Genomic DNA, 21,468 nt, shown 5'->3' on the forward strand with positions numbered 1-21,468 from the left:
TTATTTATATTTTGGGTACTACCATAAATTTTTTGACTTCACGAAAAATTATTTTAAAAATATTGCTATCTATGCTTTGTGCTTTCATTTTTTTATTTTTTAAGAGATGAGGCCTCAGTTTATCGCCTAAACTGGAGTGCAGTGGCACGAGATTATAGCTCACTCACTGTAGCCTCAAACTCCTAGGCTGAAGCAATCCTCTTCTGCTTCAGCCTCCCAAGTCACTGAGTAGCTAAGACTGCAGGCATGCCACCACACCAGGCTAATGTGCTTTCATTTTTAAAGTGACAGTGTTGATATTTCCATATTCTTCCCTTCTCTTTTTCTGTATACTTCCCGAAAAGGTTCCCATTGGCATATGAGTTTATAATTCCCACCAAATGAGAGGATTTATTTGAGAGTGTTGACTGAATATGCATTGTGAAAAATACTCAAATATATATGCATATACTAATAAAATAGCTTACATAAACTCATTTAGATTTTAGTTCTTTTTTGTGGGAGGGGATTGCATAAATAGCCTGTCACCATGCAGTATTTCAGTAGTTTTTATTTTTAACAAATGCTAACAACTTAGTGATTTTGTAAATTTTTAGATGGGCCATCATCTGACAAAGACCCTGAAGAAAAGAAAAAAGAACCTTCAATTACATCACAGAATAGCCCTGAAGCAAGAGAAGAAAGGTATTTCACTTTGTGGAAATTATTTATGTTGAAAGCCATAGATTTACCTCCTCCATCACTTCCTTCATGATCTTATGATCCCACATCTGCACTCCTCTTTCTGTTTCTGTTTTCTATTCAAATGGAACTAGTAAATGAATATAGCCAAATATTCTAAGGTTTTTTTAAACAAGATTTCCTGAAAATTTAAAAGAGAGGTAGAAGACACTGCATGAATAAATTATTTACGTTGTACTTAACAAGTTTAATTGAAAGATTGCTGGGATAGGCACTGATAGAATTGATAACGAGGTACTGACTAGGGATTCAAATGGTTACTTCCTCCATTTGTCACATTTCTTTTAGATTTATTTTGGCCCTGTTTCTCATTCTCCTTTTTGTGAGTTTTTCCCCCTTCCAAATATAGCTATTTATCATAAGAACTTAAAATGTAGTGTTTATTAAGGAAAGGTTCAAATTGCGCCTCAGTGCCTATGAGGTCTTTGCATTTATTATTGCCTTTCACATTTCATGAACTGTGCAATATCCAGCATGACACCATAATAGGATATGTGTAGTGGATTAAATATGAACAGTTCCTCTGTTGTTGGGAAGCTTGTGGTTTAACAGTTGACATTGGCCGGGCGCGGTGGCTCACGCCTATAATCCTAGCACTCTGGGAGGCCGAGGCAGGTGGATCGCTCGAGGTCAGGAGTTCGAGACCAGCCTGAGCAAGAGCGAGACCCCGTCTCTACTAAAAAATAGAAAGAAACTATCTGGCCAACTAAAAATATATATATAAAAATTAGCCGGGCATGGTGGCGCATGCCTGTAGTCCCAGCTACTCGGGAGGCTGAGGCAGTAGGATTGCTTAAGTCCAAGAGTTTGAGGTTGCTGTGAGCTAGGCTGACACCACGGCACTCACTCTAGCCTGGGCAACAGAGCGAGACTCTGTCTCAAAAAAAAAAACAAAAAAACAGTTGACATTGATTTAGAGCAATGGTTCTCAAAGTGTGGTCCTTGGAAGAGAAGGGAACCTGACAACTTGTTAAAAATACAGATTCTCAGATCTTACGCTGTAACTATTGAATCAGGAATTTTGGTGGTGGGGCCCAGAAATCTGTTTTTTAACAAGCTTTTCAGGTGAATCTGATACACTCAACTTTTAGAACCCCTGCTTTAGAGCAATAGCTTCTAAGCTCTGCTCTGCCCCTGAACTTTTTATTACTATGTAGCCCACTTGGAGACTTAGAGGTATTTAGGACATTAAGGCTAAACCTATTTTGACTTTATTTGTCAATATTTTCCCCAAATTGATCATGTATTCCTCATTTTTTATTAATACTTAGTAATATCCCATATGCTGCTGTTTTATGTATTAGTATTAACTATACTTGATACTAAAAGAGGTAAGTCAAAGGTAGAGTTAAACAGCAGTTGTTAATAAAATTTATGCATTTTTTTCTCTTTATTTTGAGAAAATTTAAGACTTTTAGAAACTGCAAGAATACTACCAAGAAGTCCCATAAGCCCTTTACTTAATTGTCCCATTTATATTTTAATATATGTGTTTGCTGATGTATGTATATATGCACACAAGCTAATTTTATTTTGAACCAAATAACGTGATTTGCAGACATTAAGCCCTTTATATACCTAAATACATCAATGTGTATTTTCTAAGAACAAGGACATTTTCTTACATATAACCACAGTATAGCTATTAATATTAGGAAATTAACATTGATACAGTACTTTTTTTAATCTACAGATGTTATCCATATTTTAGCAGTTGTCCTGATAATGTCCTTTATTGCAAAGGAAAAAGATTTTTCCAAAATATCATCCAGGATCACATATTGCATTTAGTTATCGTATCTGTTCAGTTTCCTTTAGTCTGGAGTAGTTCCTCAGTTTCTTTTATGACCTTGATGTTTTTGAAGAGTACAGGCCATAATTTATGAATTGTTTACATGCTTTCAGTTGCGTTACATTCAAAGTCGCTTTTTTTTCTTTTTTTAAAGAGATGGAGTCTTGCTCTGTTGCCCAGGCTGGTTTCAAACCCTTGGGCTCAAACTATTGTCCTGCTTCAGCCTCCCGAGTTACTGGGATTACAGGCACATACTCCTAAGCCTGGCTAGAGTTACTGGTTTAGTGCCTTGAAAATTTAAGAGTATAGACAGATTTTGTTTCTTTTTAAAAAGACAAGGCCTCGTTCTGTCACCCAGGCTGTAATTCAGTGGCATGATCATAGCTAACTGTAACCTAGAACTCTTGGGCTCAAGCGATCCTCCTACCTCAGCCTTCTATCAGTACATACTGCCTCACTCCGTTTTAATTTCTTAAAATTTTTTTTTACAGAGACAGGGTCTTGCTATGTTGCTCAGGCTGGTCTTGAACTCTTGGCCTCAAGCTATCCTCCCACCTTGGGCTCTTAAAGTGGTAGGATTACAGGCATGAGCCACTGTGCCCAGCCTAGACAAATATTTTAAATAGATAATGAAGAGAGGGTAAGTTCTCAGTATATTTATTAAGTACTCAGATACTTGAAGTTTAGATGTAGAGTTTATCTGAAAAAGCATAAAAATCATTGTGTATGAAGTCTGGTAAAGTAAGTGGTTGGTATTTATCTACACACACACATACATCCACACACATACTGATGGAAGTAAAAGGATTAGAGAAATGAGTCTGGGGGGTAATCTAAAGGAAGATATACGGTTAGATATAAGTTACTTGTAGCTAAGCAGAGTTTTACATTTTAAAAATTTAAGGAGAAAGTAATGTGCTTAAATGCTTAGAAAGGATGCACCAGAATGTAAGATGCTGGGCAGAAGTAGTGAAGCTAGTGAAGAAGGCTCCATCAGTCCACCTGGGCAATTGCCAGTGGTTGGGCTAGGCATTTGGCTATAGGCACAGAGAAGCAAAAGCAAAAAGTATTTAAGAAGTGGGCTTTTTAATCATTGGTTTGTTCATTTATTTATCACTGACAGATGCTGTGCTACATATTGAAAATGCAAAGAGTAGTAAGTCCTAGTTCTTGCTCTTGAGAAATTCAGTCTGGTAGGGAAGAATGTATGAAAAGTTATCGTGTACAAACCTTCGTGAAGACAGTGCTTTGGGAGGGTGGGGAGAAATCAGATGAGGCTTCAGAAAGGAACTGACTAAACTTAGAAGGGACAAATGACTATCTTGCCCCAGTGACCTGTTTGTGAAGTTTAATAGTAGTTATATTTTGGAGAGAAAGCAAGGGGGTGTGTCCTACCAATAATGCAGCAAGCCAGATCTATGGAAGATGAATGATTTAATCAGTCCTTGAAAAGGTTTGTGGCATGTATCTTTAATGTGATAAGACTTCATTGAAACCAGTCAGAGAGTATTTTGGAAGGAACATATTTTCGTGAAAATTCAATAGAAGAAGTTAATCAGAAATGATGGAAATAATTAGGTTGACTGGAAAATTATTAAACTGTCCTGATGTCCATATTGAGTTGATGTTTCATGGGAGAAATTAAGAGACCTTTTTGTATTCTCATGACATCAGTACACATGACTTTTATCCTGAAGAGGGTGTTTGTCTCATTTTAACCTCATTGTCTGATTGGAACAGGTTTTTCAAACATTTTTTCCCCTCCCTCTAGTTTTGGTCAAGAGCTGTCACATTCTCTAGTCCCGTCCCCTCATCCCTCTCCTTATGCCAAGATTCTTGCTTTTCGCTTATTATGTTGAACTGTCATATATATTTTCTCTATTAAAAATACTGTTTAAAGTTTAAAAGAAGAGTCAAGGTCATATGTTTAGTTGGTTAAGAAAGACATGAGACTTATCTTTCATCTTGATGAAATTTAAAAATTTTTAACTTCTTTTTAATAATTTGTGTGCAGTCAAATTTTTTTGTTTCATATAAGAATTACTGAAATACTATTTCATGTATTTGGGCCAAATAATTTTATTTTTATGTAGTGATAATAGTGTCGCTACTTTAAGAGGGTTTTTCCTGATTTATTTTTGGGGTGTGTGTGTATTTGTGTATTTTAGTAGCTCCAGTGGCAACGTAAGCAGCAGAAAGGATGAGACAAATGCTCGGGATACTTATGTTTCATCTTTTCCTCGAGCACCAAGCACTTCTGACTCTGTGAGATTAAAGTGTAGGGAGATGCTTTCGGCAGCTCTTCGAACAGGAGGTAAGTTTCGAGTACGTTGTTTTATTTCTTGGTGCTTTGATCACCGCCACCATTACTATCTCCACTTCCATGTTGCTGTTTTACAAGTGTCATCCTGTTGATAGCTGCCCACCGCTATCTAGCTCAGGGAGAATTTGTTGTCAGTAGGAGTCCCTGAAGGAAGAGAGGAATACTGGGGCATCTGCTTATTGTTATGTAATTCTAAGAAATAGATTCCTTCTAATATATGAATCTTTCCCCTAATTTCATAGTAATTTAAACTACTTTCTCACAAATCATTTATTTCCCCACATTTAATTTGCAAACTAATTAACTCTGCTCCAGATTGAGAGTTAACAATACTGAATTGTTAAATAATAGTATGACACACAGTATGTAAGTTTTGTACTCATAATTCCATTTTCTACTATTTTGAAGTAGAAAAGTGGTCTTGATTTACATATGGAAACTTAATTGGAAAGCATCCAGTCTGAACATGTAAACTTTTGGCTTTAAAGTTTTTTATACAGGAATATTTATCATCTTATATAAATTCATCCTTTTTCTGTTCTCTTATTCTGAACCAGAGCTAGTTTGAACTGTTTTTCTCCTTACTCTACCCTTTCTACTTTGATTTCCTTACTGTCTCCTTATATATGTTTTTTTCTTTTTTCTTCCTTGTTTCTGTTTATTTCCTTCTATCCTTTTGAATATTTGTATAGGAGTCTTCTAAGTGTGTCCGTATATGTGATTGGCAGATGAAATGAATGGTTTCTTTGCATTGAAGCCTGAGTCACAGGAGACAAGACAGTTCTTTCTATAACTTTCTCTACCCTCTGCTGGAGCAACCAGAATTTATGAAGTTATGAAATGAGGAATTGCCTGCTAGATCAATTACTTCCCCATTCCTGAGGGATAAGGAGTCATCAATGCAGGAGCACTGTGGATATTAGGTGAATCCCAGAAAAGGAATGGAGTGGGTAGTGAAGAGACCAGATTCTAATGAAATTAAAAGGATTCTTTATGTAAGGCAAATGGGGTTTAAGAAATAGGAATTCAATTTAATTACCCTGTATTGAATTTTCTTTTAATATTATTACAGTAACTTGACAATTCTTTATGCCTGTTTTTAGATGACTACATTGCTATTGGAGCTGATGAGGAAGAGTTAGGATCTCAGATTGAGGAAGATATCCTTTGTGTGTATATTCATAATCGTTTTAAGTAATCTGCTAACTTAATTGTAATTTTCTCTTGTGGTATAGAATTCAGAATTTTATTCTTCAGTTTCTGTCTTGATTGTATTGTTTTGCTCAGAAAGGGGAGGGGCATCTATGTCATTTTATTCCTCTTGTTTTTGCTGTTTTTCAGAAGTAAAGCACACAGAGTTGATGACATTTTAATTTTTCCACCTTGCGTATTGGAGGTGTAGCATTTGAATTTAAGTTGTGCAAAAGGGCATGGAAAACACAGACACATGTAAATATGAAGATTTCTCAGTTGGGGGGACCTCAGAGCACACACAGACCCCTGAGCTCATTATCCCAGAGGGATGTGTGCTCATGCTGGGCACCGTGGAAAGGGCTCCAGGAGAAGGGTCCTCCATATGGAAAGAGGACAGGGGAACATGGAGGTAATGGTGTGACATGGAACTGTCCTGGTTGAGGAAATAGTCTTATTAGGAAGGGAGCTGCTCCGGGGCTCAGCCTCTGTTATGGCCTCTTCTGTGGAGACGAAGCTGCTAAACTAGCTTCTTGCTGAGCTGGGGAAAGAGGTCACTCCCCAGGGCCATCTCTAATGGTCTCTTCTCAAAGGCTACAAGGAGGCCTTAGAGACTTAGGATCCTTAGTAGAATTCAGATTTGGGCAAGTTAAAGCTTGTATAAGTTCAAGCTCCTTTTAAAAAATTGGCTTATTTATGCTGAGTACCTGCGTTACTCTTTGAAACCTTGTTGATTTGCATGCTGCTGGCATTAAACATGAAAAAAGCATTACTCATTCACAGCGTAAAAGTACTATCATTATTTGCCAGTTGCATATCAAGGAATTTGTGCTTTGTTTTTAATTTATTCTAAATTAGAAACAGTTTTGTGAACTGGTTAGAAATTTCAGAAATTCTTAGTTTGGCAGAATAGAAGAAAAGTTGTCTTTATAATTTTACCTTTTTCCCTTAACTGCCTAGTACCTATATATCAAGAAATAAGGAATACTGACATGAAATACAAAAATAGAGTACGAAGTAGGATATCAAATCTTAAAGATGCAAAGAATCCAAATTTAAGGAAAAATGTACTATGTGGGAACATTCCTCCTGACTTATTTGCTAGAATGACGGCAGAGGTGAGTATACCTGAATATAAAGTTTCTGTGATGTGATTCCGTGATATCAAGTATAAAGCCTATTTAAATCATAGAGTACTATATAAATAGTGCATATATAATAAATCACTATTAGCGATATATTTTCATGTATATATTAAACAAACACTTAAGATGATTGATTCTATCACACCAGTACTCTGTCCCCTTCTCTGCCTGTCACCATGCTTTTTGTGTGTAATCATTAAATCATTGTCTAAAAACAAAAATGTTTTACTTTTTATGAATTCATGTAGAATCTAAGAGTTGAATCTCTAATTGCAAGTGGACTTTAACCGCTAACCTTTTTTCTTGGTTAAATGCTGTAAGATTGATAACAATTATTTCTTAAATTTATGTAGGGATTGATGGAAAAAATGAAATTCATAGCTTGCTATTTATAGACATAGCTGTTCATAGATAATAGCTGTAGTGTATCTACAGTCTCACTATTTAGCATTCAAGAAAGTGAGTTTAGCTTTCTATATATAGGCATACCTTGGAAATACTGCAGATTTGATTCATACTGAAGTAAAGTGAATATTGTAATTAAGCAAGTTACACAAATTTTTTGGTTTCCTAGTGCATATTAAAGTTATGTTTATACTGTAGTCTATTAAGTGTGTAATAGTATTATATCTAAAAAATATACATACCTTAATTAAAAAATACTCTGTTGCTGTAAAATGCTAACCTGAGCCTTAAGTGAGTTGTAATCTTTTTGCTGGTAGTAGGTCTTGCCGTGATGTTGAGGGCTGCTGACTGATGAGGATGGTGGTTGCTGAAGGTTGGGGTGGCTATGGAAATCTCTTAACATAAGACAACAGTGAAGTTTGCTGCATCAATTCACTCTTCCAGAGATTTCTCTGTTGTATGTGATGCTGTTTAATAATTAAGCATTTTACCTATAGTAGAACTTTTTTCAAAATTGGAGTCAGTCCTCTCATAAACTGCTGCTGCTTTATCAACTAAGTTCACGGACTATTCTAAATCCTTTGTTGTCATTTCAACAGTGCTCATAATATCTTCACTAGAAGTAGATTTCATCTCAACGAACTCTTTGCTCATCTCTAAGAAGCAACTTCTCATCCATTCAAGTTTGATCATGAGATTGTAGCAATTCAGTCACATCTTCAGGCTCCATTTCTAATGCTAGTTCTCTTGTTATTTCCACATCTGTAGCTTCTTTGTTCACTGAAGTATTGAACCTCTCAGAATCATCCGAGAGGGTTGGAATCAACTTCTTCCAAATTCCTGTTCATGTGGATATTTCGACCTCCTCCCATGAATCACAAATGTTCTTATTGTCATCTAGAATGGTGAATCCTTTCCAGAATGTTTTCAGTGTACTTTGGAATGTACCAGATCCATCAGAGGAATCACAATCTAGGGCAGCTGTAGCCTTACAAAACGTAGTTCTTAATAAGACCTGAATGTAGAAATTATTCCTAGATTCGTGGGCTGTAGAATGAATACTGTGTTAGCAGGCATGAAAACAATATTAATTTCCTTGTACATCTCCATCAAAGCTATTAGGTAACAAGGTACATTCTCATTGAGCATTAATCTTTTGAAAGGAATCTTTTTTCTAAGCAGTTGGTCTCAAGAGTGAACTTCAAATATTCAGTAAATCATGGTATAAACAAATGAGCTGTCATGCAGCCTCTCTTGTTTCATTTATACAGCACAGAGTACATTTATCAAAATATATTTATTTTAAGGGCCCTAGGATTTTCAGAATTGTAAATGAGCGTTGGCTTCAACTTAAAGTCACCAGCTGCCTTAGCCCCTAACAGGAGATTCAGCCTGTCCTTTGAAGCTTTGAAGCCAGGCATTGACTACTGCTTTCTAGCTCTGAAAGTCCTAGATGGCATCTTTTTCCAGTAAAAGGCTGTTTCATCTACACTGAAAATTTGTCATTTAGTGCCAATTCTCTTAGGTAGATCTTCTGGGTAGCTTGCTGCAGCTATTACATCAGCATTTGCTGCTTCACCTTATGCTTTGCACTGTGTTATGGCTTCTTTTCTCAAACCTCACGAACCAACCTCTACTATCTTCTCACTTTTCTTTAACCTACTGACCTTTCTTATAAAGAGAGTTAGGGTCTTGCACTGGAATAAGCTTTGGCTTAAGGGACTGTTGTAGCTGGTTAGATCTTCTATCTGGATGGCTAAAACTTTCTCCACATGAAATAAGGGGGTTTGGCTTTCTTGTCATTTGTGAGTTCACTGGAGTAGCACTTCTAACTTCCTTCAAGAATCTTTCCTTTGTGTTCACAACTTGGCTAACTGTTGGCACAAGGGCCTTAGCTTTCTGCCTATCTCGGCTTTTGACATGCCTTCTGCACTAAGCTTAATTATTTCTAGCTTTTGATTTAAGGTGAAATGTGTGACTCTTCCTTGCATTTGAACACTTAGAGGTCATTGTGTGGTTATTAATTGGCCTGTTGTCAATATTTTTGTGTCTGAGAGAATAGGGAGAGGCAGAGAGGCAGAGGAACGGCTGATTGATGGAGAGGTCAGAACACATAACATTTATCGATTAAGTTCTCTGTCTTATATGGTCACAGTTAGTGGCACCCCCAAAACAATTACTAGTAACATCACAGATCATTGATCACAAATCACCATAATATATGATAATAATGAAAAAGTTTGAAATATTGTAAGAATTACCAAAATGTGACACAGACATAAAGCGAGCACATGCTGTAGGAAAAATGATGCTAGTTGACTTGCTTGACACAGGGTTGCCACAAACTTTCAATTTGTAAAAAAACACAGTATCTGCAAAGTGTAATAAAGTGAGATATTCTTATAGCTAATAAAAATATTTTTAGGGCCGGGTGCTGTGGCTCACGCCTGTAATCCTAGCACTCTGGGAGGCTGAGGTGGGAGGATCGCTCGAGCTTAGGAATTCAAGACCAGCCTGAGTAAGAGCAAGTCCCTATCTCTACAAAAAAATAGAAAACTTAGCCAGGAGTGGTAGTATGCACCTGTAGTTCCAGCTACTTGGGAGGCTGAGGCAGGAGGATTGCTTGAGCCCAGGAGTTTGTGGTTGCTGTGAGCTATGATGATGCCAATGCACTCTAGCCTGGACAACAGAGTGAGACCCTGTCTCAAAAAAAAAAAAAAAAAAAAGTAAAATTCAGCTTTTCAAAACCTCATTAAAATAATTTAAAGCTTTTACAAAGTTGAGAACATAGTGTAATGAGATCCATTATATCCATCACACAAGCTTCATATATTTTCTACAATTTGTCACCCTTTTGATCTATCACTTTCTTTTCCTTCTTTTCCCTTGAATTATTTTCAGGCAAATCCCAGATATTATATTCTTTTACCTCTACATACTTGGGCAATGTCTTTGAAAATAGGATATTTTTCTTACATAATTGTATTGTCATCACCACATTCAACAAAGCTAACAATTATTCCCTGGCATTATTTAATATCTAGTTTATATTCATGTATATTTTTTAATTAATTTTTTATTTTTTATTTTTTTAGAGCCAAGGTCTTGCTCTGTCACCTAGGCTGGAGTGCAGTGGCATGATCATAACTCACTACAGCCTCAAACTTCTAGGCTCAAGTGATCCTTACCACCTTTACCGCCTGAGTTGTTGGGACTACAGGTGTGTGTCACCACACCTGGCTAATTTTTAGGAAAATTTTTGGTAGAGACAGGGTCTTGCTATGTTGCCCAGGTTAGTCTTGAACTCTTGGCCTCAAGTGATCCTCCCACCTCCACTTCCTGAGCAGCTAGAACTATATCACCGCCCAGCTCTCATATTCATATTTTTCTGATTGTACATTTACTTTGTATTAGGATCCAAAGTCTGCACATTACCTGTAGTTTGATCTCTTAAGTTTTTATATTATTTTAAAAATAAACAGTTCCTTCTGCCCCTCACACCATCCTCCCTTGTTTTTTTTTTTCCTCTTCATGACATTGATCCCTTGAACAAAACAGTTCATTTCTTCTGTATCCCACAATATGAATTTGTTTTTTCCTCATGATGTTATTTAATTTCTCTATCTTCTCTATTGTCTGTAAACTGTAAGCTAGTTCTGTAGGCTTGTTTACATTCAAATTCAACCTTTTTTCTGCATAAATTCTTTTTTTTTTTTTTGAGACAGAGTGTCACTTTGTTGCCCTGGCCAGAGTGAGTGCTGTGGCGTCAGCCTAGCTCACAGCAACCTCAAGCTCCTGGGCTTAAGCAATCCTCCTGCCTCAGCCTCCCGAGTAGCTGGGACTACAGGCATGCACCACCATGCCCGGCTAATTTTTTTTATATATATTTTAGTTGGCCAGCTTATTTTTAGTAGAGACGGGGGTCTCACTCTTGCTCAGGCTGGTCTCGAACTCCTGACCTTGAGCGATCCACCTGCCTCAGCCTCCCAGAGTGCTAGGATTACAGGCGTGAGCCACCGCGCCGGGCCATTTTTCTGCATAAATTCTTAAGTGGTGCTTTTTACTTTGGTTGCATCACATAAGGAGGCATTAATGTCTGCTGCTCTACTCTTAGGGTGCTGAGGTTTGTCAGTGGGTTTGTGTAGTGACAGTCTGATTCCTCCATTGTAAAAGTTGTCAGTTGACCTTTTGTCTAGTGGGTTCATCTGATGACCCTGGCCTTAGTTGGTCATTTCATCAGGATTTACAAAACAGTGATTTCTAACATTCTGTCATTCCATTTGCATTTTATGAGCTAGATTTCTTTGATAAAAAAAGTACTTTCTTTTATAAACTTGAGGCTGTTGCTTACCCTGTTGGTTTGAATAGGTAAGGCAAAACAAATGTGTATAATTCTTTCCCTTTAGTCACCAGTTATTAGAATGGGGAGTAGGTACCATAGTTAATGCCAGTGGTGGCTTTTGTTCTTATTTTGTTTTTTGGGGCTAGATGGCAGAAGGAAGGCTTTTGTTTGCTTTTGCGTGTGTGTGCCCTCTCTTAAGTATCATCGTGGAGTCGTGGCTTTTATTTATCCTGTGGGGATTGGTTCTTTATAGTAATTTATTTTGATGACTGAAGAAATTGTCCTATCTTTGGCCAATAGGAGCTCTTTTATGTTGGTCTTTGTCTATTTGACTCAACGGCAATAGTCTTTGGTAGCTTTTGTGTTTTCTGGCACAAGAAGATGACCCTGGCATATCCTGTGCATTTCTTACCTCAAAACTGGAATCAGACAGTCCTCCAAAAGTCCCTGGCTTCTTTTTGGGGAGAGAGGGCAAAAGTATTTAGAGACTATAATGTGGGCACTAGAGGTACTCATTGCTACAGGTTTACATTGTTTGTAGCCTTTAAACAGTACTTAAATCCAATTTTCACATGCAAACTTATAAATATTTGAAGAAAGTTTAAAAGGAATTAAACTCTTATAAGTTCTTCAAGGAAACATACTAATTTTATACTATTAGAACTGTAAAAGTGGCTTTGGTTCTGTTATTATTAGGCTGATTGAGCATAAAAGCATTCAGTATATATATAGAAGATGTCTGTAAGTGAATGGTATTGCCACCTTCCTAATAGGAAATGGCCAGTGATGAGCTCAAAGAGATGCGGAAAAACTTGACCAAAGAAGCCATCAGAGAACATCAGATGGCCAAGACCGGTGGAACCCAGACTGACTTGTTCACATGTGGCAAATGTAAAAAGAAGAATTGTACTTACACACAGGTTTGTGATTGTTTATAGATTCTTATTTTTATATTACGAATACTTGCAACTCCTATTTCAAAACAAATAGCAAAGACAATTACCAGTACAGTAAGTCCCCGTTTATCTTCAGGAGATACATTTCAAGATCCCCCGTGGATGCCGGAAACCATGGATAGTACCAAACCCTATATACACTGTTATATATATTAATGCTGTGTTTTTTCCTATACATACATACCTATGGTAGAGTTTAATTTATAAATTAGGAACAGTAAGAGATTAACAATAAGTAATAATAAAACAGCAATTATAACAATGTATTGTTATAAAACTTCTCTTTCTCTAAGTACCTTATTGTACTGTACTCACCCTTCTTCATGTGATGAGATGAAGTGAGGTATATGACGTAGGCATTGGGACTTAGTGTTAGGCTACTATTGACTTGCTGACCATTCGTCAAAAGGAGGATCATCTGCTTTGGGCAATCTTGGATCATCGAACCATGGCGATGTCAATGAATAAAACGGGGGGTGGGGGGTAGGTAGTATGTAATACACTGGACAAAGGGATGGTACATGTCCCAGGCAGGAAGGAGTGGGACAGTGCAAGATTTCATCACATTTCTTAGAATAGCACGCAATATAAAACTTATGAGTTGTTTATTTCTGGAATTTTCCATACAATATTTTCGATTACAGGGACCTGAAACCATGGAAAGGAAAACCATTGATAATGGGAGACTACTATACTTTGCTGTTTTTCAAGAGGAGATATGATCTCTTTCTTAAGCATAAGAATGCTTTCTTAATGAAATCCAGTTAATTGAAAATAAGTTAATTTATACTTTCATGGGAATAGTTACTGTGAAAGGTATTTCAAATAAAATTTATAAAATATAAAATTTAATAAAATAACCATGTTTTTTTTCTAAGAGTTCATAAGCAGTTGATTATTGATTTCTATGTTAAATAGGCCATAATTCTTTTTATTTTGCAGGACTATAAAATTTAAGAAAAGTTCTTCAAATACTCCCTCACTTGGTATGTGGGTACATTAGGCTTGACTGGCTTCCAGCTGTCTATTCCTTTTTGTAATATATTGATGCCTTTTATGTTCATATATGATGTGACTGCCATTCTTGTTCTTGAGTGGCAAAAAAGAACCACATTATAGTTATTGTGGTTATATGTGCATATATGAAAATGATTTTTATTTCTTTCTTAATGCCACTTGCCAAATAGGGTTTTTATGCTATATCATTGGCTAAACTCAAAATTTTCCCATTAAAAGACAACTTATTGTTTTGTTTCAGACAATAGATTTAAGGAATTGAATTTTCTCACTCGCAGAAAATTAAACACTTAAAAAAATAACATCACTAAACTGAGTAAGTTGTAGAAAGGAGCCTTTATTTAAAAAAAAATTTTTTTGGAGTAGTTATATTTTCAAGATTAAAAATTGAAAAGATACAAAAGATTATGAGTAGAAAGTTTCCCTCCCATTTTTGCCTGTAGCCACTGTGTTCCCCCTTGCTGGATGTAAACCAGGATTACTAGTTTGTTGTTTAGCTGTTTGTTTTATGTGTATACATTGCAAATACTAGTATATTTTTGTTTTCCTTTTCCTAAACACATATGGTAGAATATTATATGAGCTTCTGCCTCTTTTTTATAGGCATGTAATACTCCATTTCAGGTATATACTATTTTCTTTTTAATTTCAAAGTATTATGGGGGTACAAATGTTTTTGATTACATGGATCACTTTTGTAATGTTTGAGTCAGGGTTAAAAGTATGCCTGTCACCCAGATAGTGTTCATTGTACCTGTTAGGTAGCTTTTTGCCCATCTACTCCGCCCCTCACCCCCTGCTTGATTTCCTTTGAGATTTACTTCCTTCTGTGCACATATGTACTGATCAGTTAGTTCCAATTTAATAGTGAATACATGTGGTGTTTGTTATTCTATTCTTTAGATACTTCACTTAGGATAATGGTCTCCAGTTCCATCCAAATTGTTGCAAAAGGCATTAAGTCATCCTTCTTCATGGCTAAGTAGTATTCCATGGTATATGTATACCACATTTTGTTAATCCACTCATGAATTGATGGGCATTTGGGTTGTTCCACATCTTTGCAATTGTTAATTGTGCTGCAATAAACATTCGAGTGCAGGTGTCTTTTTGATAAAATGACTTTTTTTCCTTTGGGTAAATACCCACTAGTGGGATTGCTGGATCAAATGGTAGGTTGATTTTTAGTCCTTTGAGGAATCTCCATACAGTTTTCCATAGAAGTTGTACTAATTTGCAGTCCCACCAACAAAGTTCCTTTCTCTCTGCATCCATGCCAGTGTCTATTGTTTTTGGACTTTTTTTTTTTTTTTTTTGAGACAGAGTCTCACTTTATTGCCCGGGCTAGAGTGAGTGCCATGGCGTCAGCCCAGCTCACAGCAACCTCAAACTCCTGGGCTTAAGCGATCCTACTGCCTCAGCCTCCTGAGTAGCTGGGGCTACAGGCATGCGCCACCATGCCGGGCTAATTTTTTTCTATATATATTTTTAGTTGTCCAGATAATTTTTTTATTTCTATTTTTAGTAGAGACGGGGGTCTCGCTCAGGCTGGTCTCGAACTCCTGACCTCGAGCGATCCACCCACCTCGGCCTCCCAGAGTGCTAGGATTACAGGCATGAGCCACTGCACCCGGCCTATTTTTGGACTTTTTAATAAAAGCCATTCTGACTGGGGTAAGGTGATATTTCATTGTGGTTTTGATTTGCATTTCTCTGGTGATTAGTAACAGTGAGCATATTTTCATGTTTATTTAGCCAGTTTAAAGCCACAGTTTTATATTTCAGTGTTTTATTTTGTAGCAGTTTTACTACTGATAGTTATTGAAATTTATCAACATAAGGATGAAAGTGGTCTCGGAAAATTCTGAGTTTGAATTGCTCTATTTTAGTTATGGAGAAAAATCTTAGGAATGAAAAATTCTATCCTAAAAATACCATGCGGTAGAAAATATTAAGTAAAATAGAAAGTTATTTAAAAGGTAGAGCTTCTTTAAAACATATTCAGTAGAAAAGTTATATTAATACATAATCAGATTGTAAACAACTAAGATAAAAAACATAAATATCAAGTTTGTTTCCTTTAACAGAAAGAACCCAGCCTGGAGGTGAAGTCAATATGATTTTCTTAGAATCAAAAAAATGATCTCCTTATATAGAAACCTTCCAAAAGTTCTCATAAAAGTAACAGATATAACAGAATCAGGCCGGGCGCAGTGGCTTATGCCTGTAATCCTAGCACTCTGGGAGGCCGAGGTGGGCGGATTGCTTGAGGTCAGGAGTTCGAGACCAGCCTGAGCAACAGCGAGACCCCGTCTCTACTAAAAATAGAAACAAATTATCTGGCCAACTAAACATATATATAGAAAAAAATTAGCCGGGCATGGTGGCGCATGCCTGTAGTCCCAGCTACTCGGGAGGCTGAGGCAGTAGGATTGCTTAAGCCCAGGAGCTTGAGGTTGCTGTGAGCTAGGCTGACACCACGGCACTCACTCTAGCCCGGGCAACAGAGCGAGATTCTGTCTCAAAAAAAAAAAAAAAAAAGAATCAAATCTGACTCTTGGTTACCCATCAGGAGACTAAAATTTTTTGCAGACCGCAAAAGCTTCCTCATATCTACTGTACTTTCAGGGCCCTGGATGTTAGTATTAAGTACAGCAGATGGATTTTTTCAAACCATTTTTATCTCAAGGCCTTAAATAAGCAGAAAGCTGCTGTTTTGAGAATGTTGCTTCTTTATTTTCCTTTGGACTTTGAAGTTAAAAAGTCATGTTGATAGTTTACTGACACCATGAAGCTTCTGCTCTTTGAAGTGGTGATAAACTGGGATATCATCTCATATTAAATTTAAATATACCTTCTTCAAAATTCAGCATTGTTAGTATTTAGGTTCTTGCCAAAACTTAATTAAACTTCAGACTAACTTTTACTCCAATAATGCTCTGTCATCTTCATTCAGGAATGTATACTTGAGAGAAATAAACCTTTCTGTTTTTAAGACCTTTGGTTTTAGTAATTGTCTTCAGTGAAGAACTCCAGAAGTCTATAATCTTGTATAGGTAAACCTTTAGAAAATCATATCAGATTTTTTTTCTTGCTTTGTTCTCTTTTCTGTTTGGGTTTTTTTTTTTTTTTGAGACAGCATCTCACTCTGTTATCCAGGCTAGTGTGCAATGGTGTCATCATAGCTCACTGCAATCTCAAGTTCCTGGACTCAAGTGATCCTCCTGCCTCAGCCTCACAAGTAGCTGGGCCTATACAGGCATGTACCATCACGCCTGGCTAATTTTTCTATTTTTAGTAGAGACGGAGTCTCAGTCTTGTTAAAGGTGATCTTGAAATCCTGAGCTCAAGCGATCCTCCCACCTTGGCCTCCCAGAGTACTAGGATTACAGGTGTGAGCCCAGCTTTGTTATCTTTTAATTTTTTTAACCCATTTTTAAAGGTGAATCTTTTAATTTTAAAAAAGTTGTGCTTGTGGTAAAATACATATAACCTAAAATTTTTCATCTTAACAATTTTAAAGTGTACAGTTCAGTAGTAGAACATTCACAGTGTTGAACATCCAATCTCCGGAATGCTTTTCCTCTTACATAACTGAAACTCTACCCGTTAAACAATAACTCCATATTCCACTCTCCCCCCAGCCCTTGGCAACCACCATTCTGCTTTCTGTCTGTCTGAATTGCACCACACTGAGTACTTTCTATGAGTAGAATCATACATTTTTTTTTTGGAGGTGAAGGGAGAGGGAGAAAAAAGTGAAATCATAAAATATTTGACTTTTTGTGGGTGTCCTATTTCACTTAGCATAATAGGTTTATCCATGTTGTAGCATGTGTCAGAATTTCCTTCCTTTTTAAGGCTAAATAATCCACTGTATATATACACCACATTTTGTATATTCATTCTTCTGCTGGTGGACACTTGGGTTGCTTCTACTTTTTGGCTACTGTGAAGTTTTGTGCTGTGAACTTGAGTGTACGAGTACCTCTTTGAGACTCTGTACTCAGCAGTGGAATTGCGGGATCATGTGGTCATATTAGCTTTTTTAGAGCAATATAACAGTACCTGCTTTTATAGAAAGTTAGGACAATATAGAAATATATGAACAAGAAATTTAAAAATCATTAATCTGCCTTTTAAAGAGAACAATTATCAATATTTTGGTGTCTGCAATATTTTGTGAATTTTTTTCTAACTGTAGTTGGAGAAAAATACTGTAAAGAAGTATTCTGTACACTTCTTTTTACTTAGTTACCATAAGGTAAGCATTTTCTTAATTGTTTTTAAAAAACCCCTTTGTAGATATCTTAATGGCTGCATAATATTCCACCAGATGGATATACTATTAATTTATTTTATTATTTTCCTGTTGGATATTTATTTCTAGTGTTTGTGCTATTATTATAAAATTATACTCTTTAAATCATCCTTGTATACAAATCTTTGTGTTTCTAATTATCATCTTAAATCAGATAACAAGTTTCTAGGTTACAGATAATGGGTTATTTAAGGCTTACCTTCTTGCTACCTGACTTTTAGAAAGCTTGTGGCTGGTTACGTTTGTCAGAATGAAATATTCTTAATTTTTACATCTTTGCTAATTTGTAAGAGAATTATGTTTAAATTTACACAGTTCTGTGGTTCTGACTGATACTTTTTAAAATATTAGCTATTTGTAAAAAGTATAAAATATAATGACCTTAATTTTCCTATTTATCTAGGATAGATTAAACATGAAAGAGGGAAGGATTTTAAAAAATGAAGTTTGGAAATGTATGTTCTTTTGACATTTTTTAGTGTACTTGAACTTGTTTCAGGCTTTTATTCATGTTATTGTGGCACTATTGTGTTTCTCATATACATTTATGTATAACGTTCTTTTTTAAGTTGGATTTTTATATGGTACTACAAAAATTAATCGATGTTTTTAATTTTGCTGCAGGTACAGACACGTAGTGCTGATGAACCAATGACAACATTTGTTGTGTGTAATGAATGTGGAAATCGATGGAAGGTATGGAGCTCTCCTGGATTCATATTGTACTCGTTTATAATAAAATGATTTCTTCCGGTCTTTTCATAAGTCTACCTAGATATCTAAATATACACAAATAAATGCTTACACTAGCCAGTACTCCTGTAGTCTCTGACTACTTGTAATGGAATATACTGTCTTAAACTCTACTAGAAATAATGATAACTTGATATTACCACCTTTATATTGTTTTGGTGCAAGAATAGGGGGAGTGAATCTTAAATGTTCAATTATTGTATCACAGTCCTGTATATACTATATTCATTACATTAGTTCGACTCTTGTACTTCCAGAGAATCTGTACATGTTTATTACTTGTCTTCATAGATTTTGATTTTGGAAAAATTTCTTTACCTGTTGAAATCAAATGCAGTGATTTTTAGTGTTTGTTTTAAGAATTACACATGAGCACTGTCGTGGTTTTGTAGGCTTTTCACTGAGCCTTCATATTGCCTGTGTACTCTTGTGATTTTGTGAACCACAAAAATAAAATTTTAAATTGAGAGAAGAATTATATTTCAGCCCTAAGAACACTTTTATTATTAACATAGATGGGGATGCTAGGGGTCTGGGGTTGGGAGGCTCACATGGTAGGAATTTAGTCTTTGGAGTCATGCAAACTGATTTTGAGCTCCCTTGCTACTTCCCATTACTGAACTGTATTTTTCTCATGTATTAAGTGTAAATGATACCTACATTGCAGGTTGTGATGAGTAGAGATAATATATTTGCTATGTCTGGTAATTGTCAGTGTTCCAAAAATACTAGTTTTTGTGAAGTTTATATAAGATTCTCCCCTTCACCCCAGTTATACTTAAACAGACTTTTTGGTTTAATGCTTATTTTGAATTATTGACATAGCTTAAAGCATTTTCTGAAAATCAGAAGTGAGTTAGAGGCTAGATGGATTGCCTCCATAAATATTTGGGACTTCGGTCCTAGACACTCTTTTAAAAGGTTTGGAACCAGAACCCATTTTATTATATACAAAGATTAGTTCTGGTCTAGAAAGGTTACTGGTATTGAGTTTCTTCATGGTTTGAAATATTATCTCCTATCATTCTGAGGTGGCAGAATTTGTTTACATTGGTCTAAGAGGGAGATATTCATGTTTTTTTTTCAATCCTGTTGAACAAATTTGGCTTTGCTCTCTTAGATTTGTTTTGCACGATGGATTTTTATTATTATGAAGCCTATAGTGCAGTTTGTTTTGAATATATGCAGTATGCAGCACAAGTTTTGACATAGCAATTATTGGATTTAACAAAGTTCAATGTAGGGTAGAAAGCTGAGGCCTAGGGTGGCATATTCTAGAAGTTCACGTTTGGAATTGTTAATATTCTTACCCTAAAAAAATTAAGAAGAGAGGTACTTAAAAATACTAAAAATGTTTATAATAGTTCTTTAGTTACCTGTTCCTACTAATTCTAAGTTGGGAAAGTCAGACACTTAGGTGATTATTATGTGTGAAAAATATATCTTTTCAAAAAATGCCTTTTTTAAAAAAACAAAGTTATATGTTGTATGCTGTATTAAATGGGGGATATACCCTATTGTTTGTAAAGGTCTCACAAAATATTTTTTCTTTTTTGACAGTTCTGTTGAGTTGGAAGAATTGGCAAAATGTCTGGACCATTAAGAAAATGGATTTTGTAATTAGCTTTAAAACTAAGCCAAGCAACTAGTTTTCCTGCATATCAGATTTTTAAAGCAACATACATCCCTTGGGATAGTCTTTGTTTTTGACCTAACATCCCTTCTTTAAATGCCTTCTATAGTTTCAGATCAGTAGGGAGACCGTACAATAATTGTATGTTTCAAAACTATTTTTTTTCATTTTTATAAGTTGATATTAAACTTTTACCAATTAAACTTCTGAAAATTTATTTTTATTTTTTTCTTCTTAAAGGAAAATGTACCTTTTTTAATAGTATGAAACATACACAGTAGAAATCCACTGTTATCCTGTTATTAATACATAAATGGCAATTACATTTTTTCCATATTGGCGTGTATCTACAAATATTAAAGGAGGAGAAAAGGTAATATAATTTTAGGTTTACCAAATATGGTGTGTATCAAATAATACTTGACCAGCTTATCTAAATTGTACATAATATTTGAACTAGCATATGAATTTGATTTTAATTATTATGTTCACAAGCCTGGGATATTAGATACTATTTTGCCTCTGTAACTAACCTGATCATTTCTTGTAATTTCTTATACATGTATATTACTTGTTCTTAATAGATTTGAATTCTGGAAACATGACTTGACTTTGTTGAAATCGGTTTGGTTTTGTTGTTTATTTACCTGTTTGTAGAGTATTTTACTTTTGCACAAGAACACCATTGTAGTTTTTGTAGGCTTTTCATAAATCCTCTCATAGGCAAAGAAGGAAAGCTTCTGACTATTATTATTTTTTCCCTCATAGGAAGACATACTGAGAAGAATACCTTAGCGTCTTAGTATAGTTAGTTATTGTAAACAGTTCAAGACTTGATTTTGGTTTGGA

At 35.7% G+C, this 21,468-nt stretch overlaps 1 protein-coding gene across 1 annotated transcript in view; it reads left to right on the forward strand.

The window, feature by feature from the left end:
* The window catches only part of TCEA1 (transcription elongation factor A1), a 44,112-nt gene extending 22,872 nt beyond the window's left edge, over positions 1-21,240 (forward strand). The window contains exons 4-10 of the mRNA XM_045560999.1: positions 597-684; positions 4,702-4,847; positions 5,960-6,016; positions 7,011-7,165; positions 12,713-12,859; positions 18,858-18,929; positions 20,547-21,240. Coding sequence (XP_045416955.1) covers positions 597-684; positions 4,702-4,847; positions 5,960-6,016; positions 7,011-7,165; positions 12,713-12,859; positions 18,858-18,929; positions 20,547-20,555 — 674 coding nt within the window. The 3' untranslated portion in view covers positions 20,556-21,240. The remainder of the gene's footprint in view (positions 1-596; positions 685-4,701; positions 4,848-5,959; positions 6,017-7,010; positions 7,166-12,712; positions 12,860-18,857; positions 18,930-20,546) is intronic.
* Positions 21,241-21,468: the final 228 nt, after the last annotated feature.

This window comes from Lemur catta, chromosome 9 (assembly GCF_020740605.2).
Source record: "Lemur catta isolate mLemCat1 chromosome 9, mLemCat1.pri, whole genome shotgun sequence".
Classification (NCBI taxonomy): Eukaryota; Metazoa; Chordata; class Mammalia; order Primates; family Lemuridae; genus Lemur; species Lemur catta.